The 17,258-nt window shown below is 31.8% G+C and overlaps 1 protein-coding gene and 1 pseudogene across 2 annotated transcripts; one reads left to right on the top strand and one right to left on the bottom strand.

Moving 5' to 3' along the window:
- Nucleotides 1–9,641: 9,641 nt before the first annotated feature.
- On the top strand, nt 9,642–11,451 carry LOC18612455 (desmethyl-deoxy-podophyllotoxin synthase-like; annotated as a pseudogene).
- On the bottom strand, nt 10,909–15,065 carry LOC18612454 (Tetratricopeptide repeat (TPR)-like superfamily protein). Of its 2 annotated transcripts, XR_001926247.2 has the most exons (3): nt 13,266–15,065; nt 11,946–12,265; nt 11,532–11,819 (listed from the first exon to the last, which is right to left on the bottom strand). XR_001926247.2 is itself a non-coding variant. In XM_018114273.2 (2 exons), exon 1 carries the CDS (start codon nt 14,898–14,900, stop codon nt 13,302–13,304), a length of 1,599 nt encoding a protein of 532 aa, XP_017969762.2. In that variant the 5' UTR covers nt 14,901–15,065; the 3' UTR covers nt 10,909–12,265; nt 13,266–13,301. The 2 variants fall into 2 exon arrangements, 1 of the variants encoding a protein (XP_017969762.2); XM_018114273.2 differs by having other exon boundaries at nt 10,909–12,265.
- Nucleotides 15,066–17,258: the final 2,193 nt, after the last annotated feature.

The following is a 17,258-nucleotide window of genomic DNA, read 5'->3' as shown; positions in this document are numbered from 1 at the left end:
AAGGACTTGGTACCAACCATTTTGACACACCATAAACAAATAAGACAAGAGTAGAAAAATCAAGAAAGATAGAATCGTTATGTTTTAAAAATAGATAAGCATTTAAGTTTTCATAATCTATCAAAGGAATCCAAATTCCTTATAATGTACTTGCTACAGAAAGTAAACTCTAAGATCGAACAACTTTTTAAACCCTCGGATGTATCTAGCAGTCTACTCTTGTAAAATACAAGACGAAATTAGACATTAGCTTTATTGTATTTCTAATGTTATTCGCATTATTCCCCTTTACATACCGAGTGGTGGGGGTAAAATAAGTCTTAAAAGATAAAGTCTTTAAAAAAGGCTCGTCTTGAAGTCAATTTTGTCGGTTTCTTAAATTCTATTTAAACTCCATTTGCATCAACAATTTTAAGACTTATCTTTTCGTGGTATTGGAATTCAATGGCTTTCCTAAAACAAATATATCAACATCATCAAGCTAGACTGCTTTGAATAAGGAAACTTTATTTGTTGGATGGACCAATTGATGGTGACAATGAAAGTGGCAAATTAGTTTCTTATCGGATTACAAAATAAGTTTTCCTTTTTTACTTGATATGCACGATATTGTATTTGATATGCATGGAAAACGTATATTGGTTGGAAAGAAGGATTTTGTTATATTCATATACGATCTTGATATGGATAAGGTTATTGTTGTATCTTTTATAATTGACATATTTCTCCCATCATGGAGAGACATTAGAAAAACTCTAAAGCATAAGAAAAAAAAAGATGTCTCTCGAGGACCTTGATATTTATCTTTGAATAAAAAAAGATTGTTGCCACCAAGATGAAGTCACAAACAATATGAGAAGAATAAAGATCCTAAAGTAAATCATCTTGAGTTGATGAAGGTCCATGTGATGGAAAACACAAGGTATGGCATGTGGCATTCCTATTATACGTTAAGGTATAATGATGCCAATATATAAATACCATCAAGATCCATGTGATAGGTGAGCATGTGGCATTCCTATTATACATTAAGGTATAATGATGCCAATAAATAAATACTATCAAAGTCCATGTGATAAGTGGGTATGTGGCATTCCTATTATACATAAAGGTATAATGGTGCCAATATGTATATTTAACATCTTGGTATATGGTGCATTCCTATTTTATCATCAAAGGCATAATGGTAATATAGATATTCAATATCTTTGACATGGCATTCATATTGTGTAATAAAGGTATAATGGTGCTTTTGTAAACATATGCCTTAATGTGTTAATTTGACATTTCAATTGTATATTAAGGTACAATAGTGTCAATTGAAAAAGAAATGAATGTTGAATGGATTAGAACAAGCACTTAAATAATGGCATCAAAGTTTGATGATGTTGTGCTAGCTAATGACTACAAGATCAACCAATCTGACACATGTGTCTATAATAATTTTCAAGTGTCATCGTTTGTGTATATGTGAATGACATGTTAACCTTGGTACCAATTTTGGAACAAATGGAAGACACAAAAAGGTTCTTGTCAAAGAATTTTGACATAAAAGATATGGGTGTAACCAATGTTATTCTTGGTATAAAAATAATGAGAGACAATAATGGCCTAACATTGTCTCAATCTCATTATATTTAAAAGATTGTAATGAAGTATGGTAAGTCAGATTGTACGTCAATGTTTACATCATATGATATAAGGCTAGTACCAACAAAGAAAAACCAATAACACAAAATAAATATGCAAGGATGATTGGATATCTAATATATGCAATGATGTGTATAAGGTTGAATATTGCATTTGTGGTTAGGATGCTAAGTCGGTTTACAAGAATCAAAGTAAAAAACATTGGTATGTTGTTCATAGAGTTCTAAGGTATTTAAAGAATACAATGAATTATGGTATTTGTTATTTAGGTTTTCCCTCAGTTTTAAAAAGGTATAAAGATGCTAGTTAGAACTCAAATAGAATGACTCATACTTGTATAACTGATTGGATTTTTACAATTGGTGGGGATACTATTTCTTTGGGTTTTAAAAAACAATTTTGTCAAGCGAACTCCACCATGATGGCTGAATTCATAGCCTTAGCATCTGCCACTTAAAAAACAGAATGGTTGAGAGATGTATTCTATGAAATTCAATTGTGACCTAAACCAATGGCATCAATCTTGATACATTGTGATAATGAAGCAATGGTATCAAAGACATATAATCAAGCATACAATGAAAAAAGTCGATATATTAGACTTCAACATAGCATTATAAGACTAAGAATTAGTAACGATATAGTCACTATAAGATATGAAAGGTCTTGTGAAAATTTAACGTATCCATTTACCTAAAGTTTAAAAAAAAGACTTGATAATAAAGACCTTAAAAGGAATAGGTCTCAAGCCTATCAATTAAAACTCCAATGGCAGGAGCTCACCTCGACGTTTGCGGTCAACTTGCAAGTTTTAGGTACTAACCATTCTATCACATGGTGATTGCAAGTACTAATTTATATTTTCCATCCCAAGGTGTATAATACTTGCTTCCTGTAATGTGTAAGGTAAGGTTGAACAAAAGTTCTTAATAGACCCATAATATATATATGTTGAAGTACTATAATTACGGGGTAGTTCCGATGGGGACTACCTATGTGAATGGAAGTGTGGCCACTTTTAGGAGTTAAAGGCTTGACTTTGATAATATTCATGAATGGATGCTAAACACAAAGCCATAAAACGTATTGCCAAAACTAGATACAAAGTGAGCAAGGAAGCTTGTGTGTGTTTAATGGCTCAACTAGTCAAATGAAGAATCGATGGTTCAATGCTTGGTCAACCACTCAATTCAGACTAGAACTAACCATACTCACTAAACGAACGTTCAAATCTACAGGATACCTTCATTTATGCACAAGATTTCCAAAATTATTGGTATTTGGAAATTTTAAAAATGGTGAGGGATTGTTGGTGTATTTTCAAAATAAAAAGATTATGTCACATAATGAAAAACTATCTTCGCTCCAAAGTTATGCCACATAAAGTGACGTAATGTAACTATTAGATTATAGACGGGTTTTCTATATAAATAGTTATGTCTCTTATTAAAGTGACATATTGAAAAAACACCACTGAATTCAAAAGTTATGAGATAATCAAAAAACACCACTATAGAAAAGTTTGAAAAGTTATTTTTTTATATTATAGCTCAAAGATATGTTTTATGGAAATAATGATTGCCCTTTCATAAGATGATTATTGAAACAATACATTTATTCAAGGATTGTGTCTTACAAAATGCAAAGACATCTTTAAGTTAAAGAGATGCCTTAATGAAAAGATAGTGTCCTCAAGAAAAGACACTTACAAGCCTAAATAAAAGACTTGCTACCAACCATTTTGACACACCAAAAAAAATAAGATAAAAGTAGAAAAATAAAAAAAGATAGAAGTGTTATGTTCTAAAAATAAACATAAACTCTTAAGTTCTCATAAACTATCAAAGGAATCCAAATTCCTTAAAATTTATTTGTTGCAGAAAGTAGGCTCTAACGCCAAACAACTTTTCAAACCGTCGGGTGTATCTAATAGTCTACTCTTGCAAAGTGTAAGACAAAGTTAGACGTTGGCTTCATTGTATCCCTAAGGCTATTTGCATTATTCTCTTTTACATACTGAATGGCAAGGACGAAATAAGTCTTAAAGATAACGTTTATTAAAAAAACTCGTATTGAAGTTAATTTTGTCAATTCATTGAATTCCATTTAAACCTCATTTGCCCTAACATTCTTCCCATGTCTTAATGCATGCCTTGACTAAACTGAAGGATTGAGAAAATTATTACTTGAAAAATTACCTAAAAACATGAGGTTGCTCATTCGTGTTGCTAACTTTTGGTCTATATTTGTTTTATTTTTTATTTTTTGTATTCTTTAAGTTTTAATTGGTTGAGTTCTTTAGTTGGGATATTTATCAACAAGCCCTTGGGGTCCAATATGTTGAAAGTTTAAATTAAAATCAAGTATCAAACCATAAAAAAAAAAAGACGCATTTTCTTTTAAGTGATTGAAATGTAAGAAAGGTAAAAGGTCATACTATGTTGCCATTCAAAAACAAAAGAATATTGAAAACTTGTATGGAAAATTTGCAATCCTTTTGGGGTTATTGAAACAGGGGAGTCTTGGCTGATGGACCTTAAAAACAAAAGAATACATGTTTGCATTGTTAATGCCATGCGCCTGAATATTCAATATGATATCTATTCAGACGAATATCTTTAAAACTTAATAAACTTATTTGAGACTTAATAGAAAATAATACATCCTTTATTATAAATTTGTTCCTCAAGATAGTAAAATATTAATTCTTTCGAAGCCTTTAATTAATCTTGTACTACTAGATATTGTATTGACATTGGTTTTCTTCATTGTCAAGTGAAAAAAATATTTCTTGTCTTAAATATATTGTGCGTTGTAGCAATGTCTACTAGACATATATTTACATCATAAATTTTGGATCCAACAATATGAATATTCATATTTTTCTTCAATAAAAAAATGATATATACAACAAGAAACTTGCAAGTTAATATAAAAAAACATTAAATATAGAATTAAAACACTTAATAAGAACATATCATTTAAATATAATGAGAACATATAAAAATATCTTTATAATAGAGTTATACTAAAATATACAATAAACTATTAAAAAATTTCATTCTTGAATGTTTTCATTACCAATCAAATTTTCAATCCCTCTTTCAGGATGGACAAGAAAATCAACAACATACCAACTTGGTCATGGTTAAAATTATCATAATATGTTTTAGCTTTCAATGATGTTTGATAAAATTCAAGACGGATAAGTATGCATTTCATGCCATATCGATGACAAACATTTTCTATATTCCCTTTATTCTATCTATTTTATTTATCCACTTCTTGTAAGTTATAAGAATTCATCCACTTTTGGTGGGTTACAAGTATTAATCCACTTCTTAATGGGTTATCCACTTCTGGTGGGTTAATGGATTAAGGTATCCATCCATTTCTTGTAGTAAAATATCTATCCACTTTTTGTGGTAAAATTATCTATCTATTTCTGGTGACAAAATTATCCATCTACTTTTTGTGGTAAAATTATCTTTAGAATTAAAATAGTGATAGTGTAAATTATTATGACGACCTCTTCCATGATAATAATTATTAAATGATGTTGCATTTACTTCAGGGAATGGATAGATTCATGACCATAACTATAATTATTAAATGATGTCACATTTTATTCAGGGAATAAACGGATTTATGACCATAACCATAATTATTAAATGATGTCACATTTTATTCAGGGAATAAACGGATTTATGATTTTTTATTAGTAGCTCATTTGTCACATTAACTTTTAAAAATGAACATTCATGATTTTTCATTAATAGCTATAAAATAGCTAATTTACTTTCTAATGAAGGGACAAAATAAAATATATACTACATGATAGCAAAATTCAAATTAAAGTTGATTTTTAGGGAATGAAAAACATTAAAGAGATGTCAAGTCACTTACTTGATTTGCTAAAACTAGAAATTAAAACTCAATCATTGAAATCTTTTTGAAACTTGAAAATGATGAAAACAAAATAATATCAAAACTTGAGAAATTAGAGAATCGTGCTGATAACGTGTTATGAAATATAACTTGAAATAATAATTATAAGAAAAATCTAAGGAAAAGTATTTGGAGTGAGTAAGAAGATCTTATTAAGTGTGTATTTTACAAATGACGTGAGAGGCCTATTTATAGGCAAATAATCTTTTTTCTGGATCAAATTTACAAGATAAGGATAATACTAAGGGATTAGAAGGTTGAAACCCTAATGTTAGTTCAATCTAATTTACATCCAAATCCAGATAGAGATAACATAAATGGATATTCACAAAAATATTCATAATAGTTGAATTTTTTTTTTAGGATTGTTGTGTTTGGCTGCTAGTGTTGCTTGGTTTTTTTGCATAAGGGTTCTTTCAAATCTAAAAAAAAAAAAAAAGTCTCCCTTATCTTGTGATTTTTGGAAATTCTTATAGAACTTGATTGTCCATATTTTTGGACAACAAAAGAGAATGTAATCATGCATTCTAAGAAAGGGGCAAACTGGAGAGAGAGCAAGGGAGTGGCTCTAGCCAAGGTGATGCCAGTCCAGCTTGCCATTGTATTTGGCATGGCAGCCACGCCGTGCATTTTCTCTTTCTTTTTTTTTCAGTCATCATGTCTTCTATTTTTTTGGGTCTAATGGCTTTTGGGTTGTAAAAGTCCAAAATGTCAAATTTAAAATCAGACCCATATTATTTTTTTGGGCTTTAAAAGCTTAGAAGTAATTGGCCTTAAATCCAATTTGACCCAATAACAAATAAAATTAAAAGTGTAAAAAAATTAACTTGAGCTTAAAACGACTCGGACAAAATATGGTGTCAACAATCTTTAATACTCTACAAACAAGTAATTAATTTACATTTTATATAGTACAAATTTCAAATATTTTCAATACACATTAGTAATTATTAATACTATTATTTAAATTATATTCATTTGAAATGCCAACAGGGAATGCAGAAAATATTTTTAAAAAAAAAAAAAAAGTTTCAGTTTAAACAATACTGTCGATGGAATAAGCATTATACCAATGAAAATAAGGACATCTTTACTGACAAAATGAACATTATCACTAATGGACCTAAACCTTTTCACCAACAAAACTTAAGGTTAAGTATATGCTAGAATCCATCGACTATTATGTTGGTGGATCCATCAGGAAATCTATCGAAACAATACTAATTAAACCATTCCGTAAGTAAATTACCGACGAAACTTCACTAATGAAACTGTGGCGACACCGGCCACTCCCCTATCCAATGGATCGGACACTTTTTTGACAAAATTTCCTATGGAATATTTCATTAGAGATGATACCGACAAAATTTTTTAATGCCAACAAAATGACCATAATCAATGAGGGTATTTCTAATTGACTACCAATAGAATATTATGTCAACAATTCTATCAATATTTGTAATTACCAAGGGAACAAAATGTTTTATCGTTGAAATTCTTCGTTGGTGAAACCTTTCTTTTTGATAGTGGTTTAGACAGTTTGACATGAAAGATCTTGGGTTTGAAATCCATAGCGATAGTTTTGTCACTTGTTATGATTCTCTCAGGGTGTATACGTTGATCTTATATTGAACAAATTTTTTATACTTGATTGCAAATATGTAGATGTGCTAGTTGCTAAAGGTGATAAGTTAAACTTGGCGCAATGTCCAAAAACTGATATTGAGAGGGAATCTATGGAGAAAGTGCCATATGCTAACTAGTAGGAAGCATGACCTATGCTCAAGTGTGTACAAGGCCCAACATTGCTTTTATAGTGAGTCTTTAGTGAAGATATTTATCTAATGTTAGTAGAGATCATTGGGAGGCAAAAAAGAAGGTGATGAAATATTTGGAGAGATCTAAGGATTATATGCTAATTTACAAAAAAGTTGAAGACATTGAGTTGGTGGGTTATATATATTCTAAATTTACCAATTATTCGGATGATACATGTTTATGTTAGTAAAAGTTGTAACATCTTGAAAAAGTGTAAAGTAGACACTACTGCCTTAATTTATTATGCAAGTAGAATTTGTAACGTGCTAAGGTGTTGACATTATTCTATTTTATGTTTAATTTGTTTGAAACACACCTTTGATGATGTGTTCAGATTTATTATTAATAATGAATATTTTTGTGATATTTCATAATAAAGTGTTTATAATATATATATACATATATATATATATATATTTGAAGACTTAAGACATGTGTTAGTCTTAAGGATAGGTTGTGGCATAGATTGGTAGGGTTAAGGGTATATCTTTTACACATAAAGTATAAATGGAGATATGTATGATAAACATACAAGTTTATTGTGTAAACCATAATTTATTTCTCTTTCAAGCTTGAGCTGTATAAAGTAGAAAATAAAGTGACTAATAAATGAATACAACAAAAGAAATAAATCATCAATAAAGTGTTGTTGTTATTCATTGCTATACTATCACATTGAGTTCATGTCAATAGGATTGAGTGGTATAGTTAATATTATATCTTTATAGATGCAATTGCTGCTATTTTTCGATACAAAAAATTTTATTGGATAAATAGTTTTGGAATAGTTTCAAATTCAATTTGTTTTTAAATTAGGTCTATAAAGTTGTCAATTGTCATAAGCTTTAAGTTGTATATAAGAAAATTTATTTTTCAAATTTGAATTTAAATAATGTGGTCCGCGTAGGAGATTGTTAAATTTTCCCAAATACTTAAAAGTATGAACTTACATTATTTATTTTTGTATTTTGTCAAAATCAAGCTAAGTTAGTTTGATCTAAATAATAATGCAATATTATAGTCTAAAATATGATCTAATAAAGTGGGTTAAATTCTAATATACCATATGAGTTTAATGGGGTATGCTTAGGAAACCTTAAATCCTGTAATGAATAAAATTAAGGATTCACTATTTAAAAAAAACTTAAGTTACTGTTAAAGTTATGGATAAAAAATAAGTTACGTCTTGTATATTCTAAATTTTTATTATGATGAATCTGGATTAAATATATAATTTATTATATATAAAATTTTTATTATAGTTCGGAACACGTATGGGATTCCTATCATAGTTACAATGAAAAAGGTGATGCAACCATGCTGTTTCTATTGAATTTTTTGTCCAATTGCACAAGTTTGCTACTATTTCATTATTAAATTTTTGGCCCTCAGCTCTCTATGTGGGAAGGCATTGTATTGTTGATGCTACTTCAGACGGGGAATCCCATATCATATCAGCTGTCTGGACAACAATTGATAGGAAAGGGCACGTTTTTGTGCTTGCCAGACGAGGTGGTGCTGGCCTTGGTCCGAGCATTATTCTTGACATGATGTCTATAGCAAAACATACAATTAAGCAGCTAATAAAGAAATTAGAATCAGATAAAGCTGCTGTTGAAGTTGGTGAAAAGGAATCGTGACTTCGTATTTAGAATTGCCTTTTGTCCTTTGAATATGTGGGAGTTCATATGGGACTTTTTCCTTTTTTGTTCTTACATGCGATAACCTTTTGGGTAGTGAATGGAAATATGATCAGAAATCTGTTGTACATTTTCATGTTATAAACCACATGCGTGAGACAACAGTGTAGGGAATTACATGATTTCCCGCTTTTTCCAGGATATGGTGTGACAACACTCATTCAATTAACATACATAATTTCATTTATGATACTGTTGAACCTTATATATAGGATTCTTTGATAGTGAGGTGCATATTATTTGTTCTTTTGTTTTTGTTGTTGGATGGCTGTGCCCCAAACACAGAATATTTTCAGCCTGAAAGCCCAAACAAAGGCGTCTACGATGAGTAGGACAGACATGCATAGAACATTAGCTAGAATAGATTCTATAGATAAAATCAGCCTACAAGAGTCGACTAAAATCCAATAATTGAGGGTCAATGGAATCCTAACTGATTCCTATGTATGTAGCGACAACGCACTTGATCATAAAGCGGAAGAATCTAAAGCAAAACGATTTCTATGCTTCATGTCTCAATCCCTGATGGGCCTCCAACATGTCTTCTCCTTCCCTCTCCTCTTCACTTTCCTACTCTTCTTGTTCATGGCTATGAAACACTACTGCAAGCAGTCGAAGCAGAGACTGCCTCCTGGGCCGTGGAAGCTGCCGTTCATTGGTAACTTGCACCAAATATTTGGCTTACTACCCCACTGTCACTTGAGAATCTTGGCTAAGAAATATGGACCCTTGATGCATCTACAACTTGGTGAGATAACTGCTCTTGTTGTTTCATCGCCAGAGGCAGCAAAAGAGGTGATGAAGACGCACGACCTTGTCTTTGTGCAGAGGCCTCAACTCCTTGCTGTCAAGATAATGTCATATGATTGTAAAAGCATCGGATTTTGCCCCTATGGCAATTTTTGGAGACAACTGCGAAAGATTTGCATACTGGAGCTCTTAAAGTGCTAAGCGTGTCCAGGCATTTGGATCAATGAGGGAAGTGGAGGTACAGAATATGATTGAATCCATTGCCTTATCTGGGGGACATCCTGTAAATCTCAGCCAGAAGCTATCATCATTAAGCAACAACATAACTGCCAGGGCTGCATTTGGTTCCAAGTGCAAGGACCAAGAAGAATTCTTATCGGCTATCAAAGAAACTCGGGACCTGACTGGAGGTTTTAACGTACCTGATGTGTTTCCTTCAATTAAATTTCTTCATCTCTTTAGCGGGGTGAAGCCTGCACTGGAAAGACTTCATCAAAAGATTGACAGCATGCTCACTGATATAATCAATCAACACAAGCTGAGAAGACAAACCACAGAGTCTGGCAATGGTAAACTAGAGGAAGAAGATCTAGTTGATGTGCTGCTAAATCTTCAAGAGTCTGGTGATCTAGATTTTCCTCTAACCACTGAGAACATCAAAGCGTCATCTTGGTATGTCCATACAAGAGCTTGATGCAGCCAAATAATTAATTTTGATAAATAAAATTACAATAACCTCAGGGTGCATCATACTAATATTCGTAATTAGTGATATTTGCTGATTTTGGATCTGCCATATCTTTTCTTTTCGCTGCATTAGGTTTCAACTTTTGCATTTTAACTTTGTCCATCGTTTTAGTTTCACATTGAAACTCTTTCCTTTGCTCTTTCCAGGTTATGTTTACTGCAGGTAGTGATACTTCATCGACAACCATGGAATGGGCTATGTCAGAACTGATAAAAAACCCAAAAATGATGGATAAGGCACAAGCTGAAGTAAGAAATGTCCTCAAAGGAAAGAAGAAAATAAAAGAGAAAGACATAGAAGAAGTCAATTACTTGAAATTAGTTATCAAAGAAACTCTCAGGTTCCATCCTCCTGCTCCTTTACTACTACCAAGAGAAGCAAGGGAAAGATGTGAAATAAATGGATACGAAATAGCTATCAAGACTAGAGTCATCGTCAATGCATGGGCAATAGGAAGAGATCCAGAATACTGGAACAATCCTGAGTGCTTTGAACCAGCAAGGTTTCATAATTCTTCCTTCGATTTCAAAGGGGCAAACTTTGAGTTCATCCCATTCGGAGCTGGTCGGAGGATGTGTCCAGGCATCTCCTTCGGTATTGCAAATATTGAACTTCCACTTGCCTTGTTATTGTATCAATTCAATTGGAAACTGCCAAATGGGCTCAGACCTGAACAACTTGACATGAGAGAGTCCTTCGGAGTAACTGTTAGGAGGAAGAATGGCTTGCACTTAATAGCGACACCTTATGTTCCTTTTGCGCTTTTGTCAAAGTGCATTCAGCAAAAATAAAAATGCACCTGCAAGAGAACTTCCTGGTGTCCAACCAGCTGGAAAACTTGAAGCACCTCTAATGATTATAGTCACTCTTTGCTACAATTTTCTTTTGAATAAAAGACAGAATTAAACGCAGAGATGGAAACTAACAGCACATACCCTATACAGATACAGGATAATAGTACAAAGTAGTTATATTGGAAACTGAAAATGATAAGCTTTAATGAATGAGCTAAAACTGGCTTCTGACCTTGATCCTAACACAGATAAATCATACTATATAAATACACTCGTTTGCTTGTTATTTTATTACTTTCTTTGATTTTAGCACTGTTAAAGCCATCCTTAGATATACTTACAGATAGTCTTTAAATCAGACAAAATAACAGTTCATCTGACCATTGACACAGAACAACATTGAACCCCCACCTGCAGGTTGAACAATAAAAGGTACAATTTTCCATCAAATATATGAATTTTTAAGCTCATGCAGAGCCAGGAAGAGGTCAGATGTAAAAATGTAGTCCTTAGGCTGCCCAGAAATAGAGAAGCTACCTTTGCTCAAATTTCTTCATCCATTAGAACAGCAATGCCAGATATAAAGAGTTCGCAAAACACTCAAAGGGGTTGTTGATGACAAGCTCAGGCAATGGATCAATGCTGATTGGTTTCAACGAGGTCAGTCACTTGATTCTTCCATAGCAAAATCTGAATAGTTTCCACTTGGAGATGATAGGAGGATGCATTCATGCAAATTTTCCCTTATCCCAAATATTAAACTACTGCTTGCTCAATTGCCATACCACTGTCAGTGGAAGCTTCCAGATATAGGATCAAAGCAGAAATTTTGACATGAAGAAAAGCATTGTAATAGCCTGCACGAGAATCAAGGATTTGTACTTAATGTCTTGCCCTGACACTCCTTACTTTTATGAGAGAAAGTAAAAGAAATAATGTTATTATAGAAACAGTTATGGGAGTTGACCCAAACATTAAGTGACCTTCCAGCAATTTATTTATGTCAATCTGGTTGTATGGATGCAATAATTATCTTAATAACAGGAAACTACTTGACTCATATTTCGCAATTGAATACGCTGTTATGATAGGATTAAAATCACAAAGCAGAGGGTCATCCGTGTTATTCAACTAGCACTTGCCAGTGAGTAGAATCTCCCAGATAGGAGAAAACCAGAACTCAACATGATCAGTGCGCTTAGAGCAATAGTTAAAACAAAGGAATGATATGCAGCTACATACACAGAGATGAAATAAGTGGGGAATTATATAAAAGACAGGAATAAGTAGAGTTAAGTAAATAAGGTGATAGCATTAAGCAACATGTCAGAGACATTTATATTTGCATTTACACGGGCACAGCCATGGACAAAAAATGTGAAGATTTATGTAGAAGAGAAGATTTTTTTTTTTTTGGAAGAGCGAAGAGAAGAATTACTAGAGTTAAGCAATAAGGTGATAGCATTAAGCAACATGTCAAAGAGATTTGGATCTACATATATATGGGGTGCAGCAATGGACAATAAATATTACAACTAAAGCAATTTAAATACAAATTCTCAGTCAAACTTAAAACATGGGAAATATCAAAAACTCAAACATAGCAGATGTGATCTGACAAAAAGTGGTCCTCATTAATAAAACATATTCTCAAGAAATCAAAAAAACATATTTGTAGACAATCTGCCTCCATCTAACATGTAAAATACTTAAATGAAATTAACTAAGTAACAACAAAGGATAGTTTGATTCAACTATCAACAAGAGGAACCTTCCTTCACTTCAACTAAAATAGTTGTCTTAATTAGTTTATACTCTCAAATAAAATTACACTCCATAGTGCCGATTTGACAATACCTGAGCGTCAGAGCATATGGAATTCTACAAGTAGTATCAAAATGTCTTGCCCTCCTTTTCTGGTCTGAATCTGATAGTTTTAGATTTATCAAATGCATCTGGCATCAGGTGTCTATCTTCCAGCTTTTTGCATAGGATCATTGCCAATTGATCTTTACCACATTGGCAAAGTCCATTGTGGAGCTCAGATAAAGTACCTGAATCAGGAACCACTGATCTATCAATCATATCATTCAATACCTGCACTGCTCCATCAAAATCCTCATTCTTGCAAAAGGTAGAAATCAACATATTAAAAATATGTTCATTTGGATGGAAACCACTCCTGACCATACTCTTGTAAATCTGGAATGCACGGTCAGAGTTCTTCCTGACACACTGCCCACTAATAAGGGCAGAAAATGTTGAAGCATTCGGACCTAAGTTCTCCTTATCAAGTTCTTTAACCAGATAAGCTGCCTTCTTTGTCTTACCCTCTTTGCATAGTCCCAGTATCAATGCATTGTAAGTCAGTATATCAGCCTTAACTCCATTCTTTGACATCTCCTCAAAAAGCCTGTTGCCCATCTCACTATTACCTGCTTGGCTGTACCCATTTATCAGAGTATTGTAAGTTACAACAGTTGGAGCCACCTTCAGGGCTTTCATCTCAATGAAAACCTTGTTTGCTTCATGTAATTTATCATCCTTACAAAAACCATTTATAAGGGTGTTATAAGTAACCACATTTGGAAGCACACCATCCTTCCCCATTGAGTTTCTAAGCTTCATAGCCAAGCTCATTAGACCCTTGTCAGCATGCCCTCTAATCAACGTATTGTAAGATGCAATGGTAGGACTAAAACCAACACTCTCCATTTCTCTCAACACCTCCACAGCCTTCTCAAGTTTTCCTGACTTGCAAAATGCATGAATAACCATATTGAAAGTGTATATATTGGGAGATATCCTGCAACGCTGCATCTCTCTGTAGAATCCCAAAGCAATATCCTCTCTATGTAAATTAAGCAACGAGCTCAAATATGCATTACAAGACTTAACAGTAGGGAAAAACCCATAATCCTTCATTCGACAAAAAGCAACTGTAGCATTCCTAAACTTCTTTGTGTGTGCATAAGTCTTGAACAATAAATCAAATACACGAGGAGAAGAATCACATATTCGATAAGAATACAGAATCGAATCAAACAACTTAGCTGGCAATTCCAATGAACCAGACGCAATAATAGTCCTCAAGACAGATTCTGCGGATTTAAATTTCTGGTTTCTGGTGAGAATGTGAAGAATCATTGAACGAGTTTCAAGGGAATGTGAAGTGGGGTTCTGAGTTTGAACCCAATTGAAGAACTCAAGAGAAAGAACATGGTCCTTTTGAATCCTCAACAGAATATGCTTAACCCTAAATGGGGTCAAGTGAGTAGACAAAGCATTGAGCTTATCCCAATCAGAGTGAATTAGGTGGCTATGTGCAACATTCACAAAGTCAAGGTCTTGACCTCTGGGTTCAGGGATTGTTCTGAAGGGTATTGGAATTGGATACCAATTCCTTCTCCTTGAAATCCCATCATTGAAGGGTTTTAATTTAACAGAATCAAGTAATGTTGAGAATTGACGACCTGGGAAATGATTATTCATGAAACAGCCAGATAACAGGAAACGTCCAATGTAACCGCTTCAAGAGGCCGCGAATAGAACTGAAAGGCAGTAGAATAAAAGGGGAAAAAATGGGCCGCACAAATTTTTCTTAATCACCGGAAGAACACCATGATTTGTTGCACGCAGCTACTGAAGTAGTCAGAACTGAGGAACAGAAGAGTTTTAAAGAGAGGTTTAAATCGAGAAAAAATATAAATAGAATGGGAAAGAAAAAGGGTTGGACTTTGAGTTGGGCTTGCATGGGCTTGTAAAGTTTTCCGTTGAATTCCTTCCACCGGGCTTGTGAAATAAAAAATAATTTGCGTTGTAGACTTTGTGGTGTGGTTTTGAATATAAAATTTTTATTTTACACGTGGAAAAACCATTAAGCTATTACCATCTTATTTCGTTTTTGCTTAAAGGAAATCAATTTATGTATTAATCAATTGAGTTACACATATACTGATTACATCGTATATCAATAAATCTCTAACATCCAAATGGAGATTAAAGTGTACTACAAATTTTTTCTTGTTTCATAAGGCTTTATTTGCCACATAATCAGCTACTTTATCACTTTCTTTCAAAACATGACATGTAACCACTTATCATTGAGTTGCATCAGATGTTGAATGGTCCAAAAAAAATTCATCAAGTCCCTATATTTATGTATTTTGTTTAATTTAATCTTTATACTCAAAATCAAAGTAATTTAATCTATTGATTTTAGAAATTGTTTCAATTTAATCTCTCTCTAACAGTATCTAATTTTACCCTTAAATGGGATGACATCAACACTGATGTGCTACTAAAATGCTGACATGTCGATTCCATGTGGTAATGATGATGTGGCAGATCAAGAAAAAAATTTCAAAAAAAAAATCTATGCCATATCATGAGCATTAAATTGAATAAATATATATAATACAAAGATTACATTGAATAAAATTAAGGTGTTGAGGAACTAAATTAAAAAAATATTTAAAAAATATAAATTTTTAAATAGATAATATATATTTATTAATAAGTCAAATATTTAAGTGTAAAAGATTTATGGTGTTAAAAAATATATATAAATATTTTCTTACTTGATTATTTGATTTCAAAATATTTATATTAATTTATCTTTTTTACAAAAAATTAAATTTGAATTCCTTTTCTATAAAAAAATTTCATACTTAAAGTCAGATTTGAATGAGTAGCTTACATTATGTTAAAATAAAATAATATAAAAAGACTAAATAAAGTTTTTTTCTTCTATTTATAATAGTATCAAAATTTGAAATTTTTATTTCAAATTTGACTTAGTTTTTAACTTGAACTGAATTCAAATTGGTAAAATAAGTTGATTTAGTTACAACTTTCATAATTTACAAATACCCATTCTTTTAGAATTATTCAACTCTTACTCAATTTATCTTTTACTTAAACTTACTCAAAGTTTCTGATAAAACAATTTTATTTAAGTTAAAAAACGATATTTGGTATGAGGTTATGCTAATCTCTGTGAGGTATGAAGGGTTTGTAAATGTTGGTTGCTGGGGTTTGTCGGAGGATCTAGTCCCTAAATATTTATTTGCTCCAATGACTATCTTTTGTGCTTTTTATCATGATATGAAATGAATTCTACTCTTCAAAAAAAAATTTCACAACCAAATTCTGTTAAATTTAAACTATTAATTTGGATCTACAAAAAATTTATAAATATAAAAGAAAATGGTATAAATATTTACAATTATATTAAACTTTATCAACTATAGACGCAGTCTTTAATATAAAATATTCCAACTTAAAAAATATAACCTAAAATATTAAATAAAATAAAAACATAAAAAATAAACAAAAAATTGAAAGGGTGGAGTAAGTCATATTCTATGGTTTTAATAAGAGGTTTATCATGCCTAAATTAAGCAAGTCATAATGATAAATTATTTTTATAATTATAACTAATTCCATGTCTCTCTTCTTCATTTTTTTTTAAAAACAAAAACCAAGAGCAATGAGGCTTACATGTACAAATGTTGTCATCAAAGTGTTGTTTGGTCCTTAAATTAAAAGAATTTAGGAAAAAACTCCAAATCAAAATCTAGAAACATAAATCTGTTATCATCGCTCTGATTTCGCAATAATTACTCGATAAATTAAACTTCTAATGAGAAAAACAAAGAATATAGAAGAAGATTGAGGGTGGTTATAAAGAACAGTAGCTATTGCCTTTTATAACTGCAAAAATAAAATCTTAATTTTAAGCATTTTTAGAGTTTGTATAAATGACAATATTGTCCTTCTATAAGTATATATCCAAGACAAAATATTAGAATTTTTTTATAAAAGGAAATTGAAACTTAATTTTTACAA

The sequence above is a fragment of the Theobroma cacao genome, chromosome 1 (assembly GCF_053813885.1).
Source record: "Theobroma cacao isolate CCN51 chromosome 1, ASM5381388v1, whole genome shotgun sequence".
NCBI classification, from domain to species: Eukaryota; Viridiplantae; Streptophyta; class Magnoliopsida; order Malvales; family Malvaceae; genus Theobroma; species Theobroma cacao.
This window is presented reverse-complemented; position numbering and strand designations above follow the sequence as displayed.

What these genes read in the sequence shown, in the direction of transcription:
- LOC18612454 (XM_018114273.2), bottom strand. Translation starts at nt 14,900, where the DNA reads ATGAATAATCATTTCCCAGGTCGTCAATTCTCAACATTACTTGATTCT.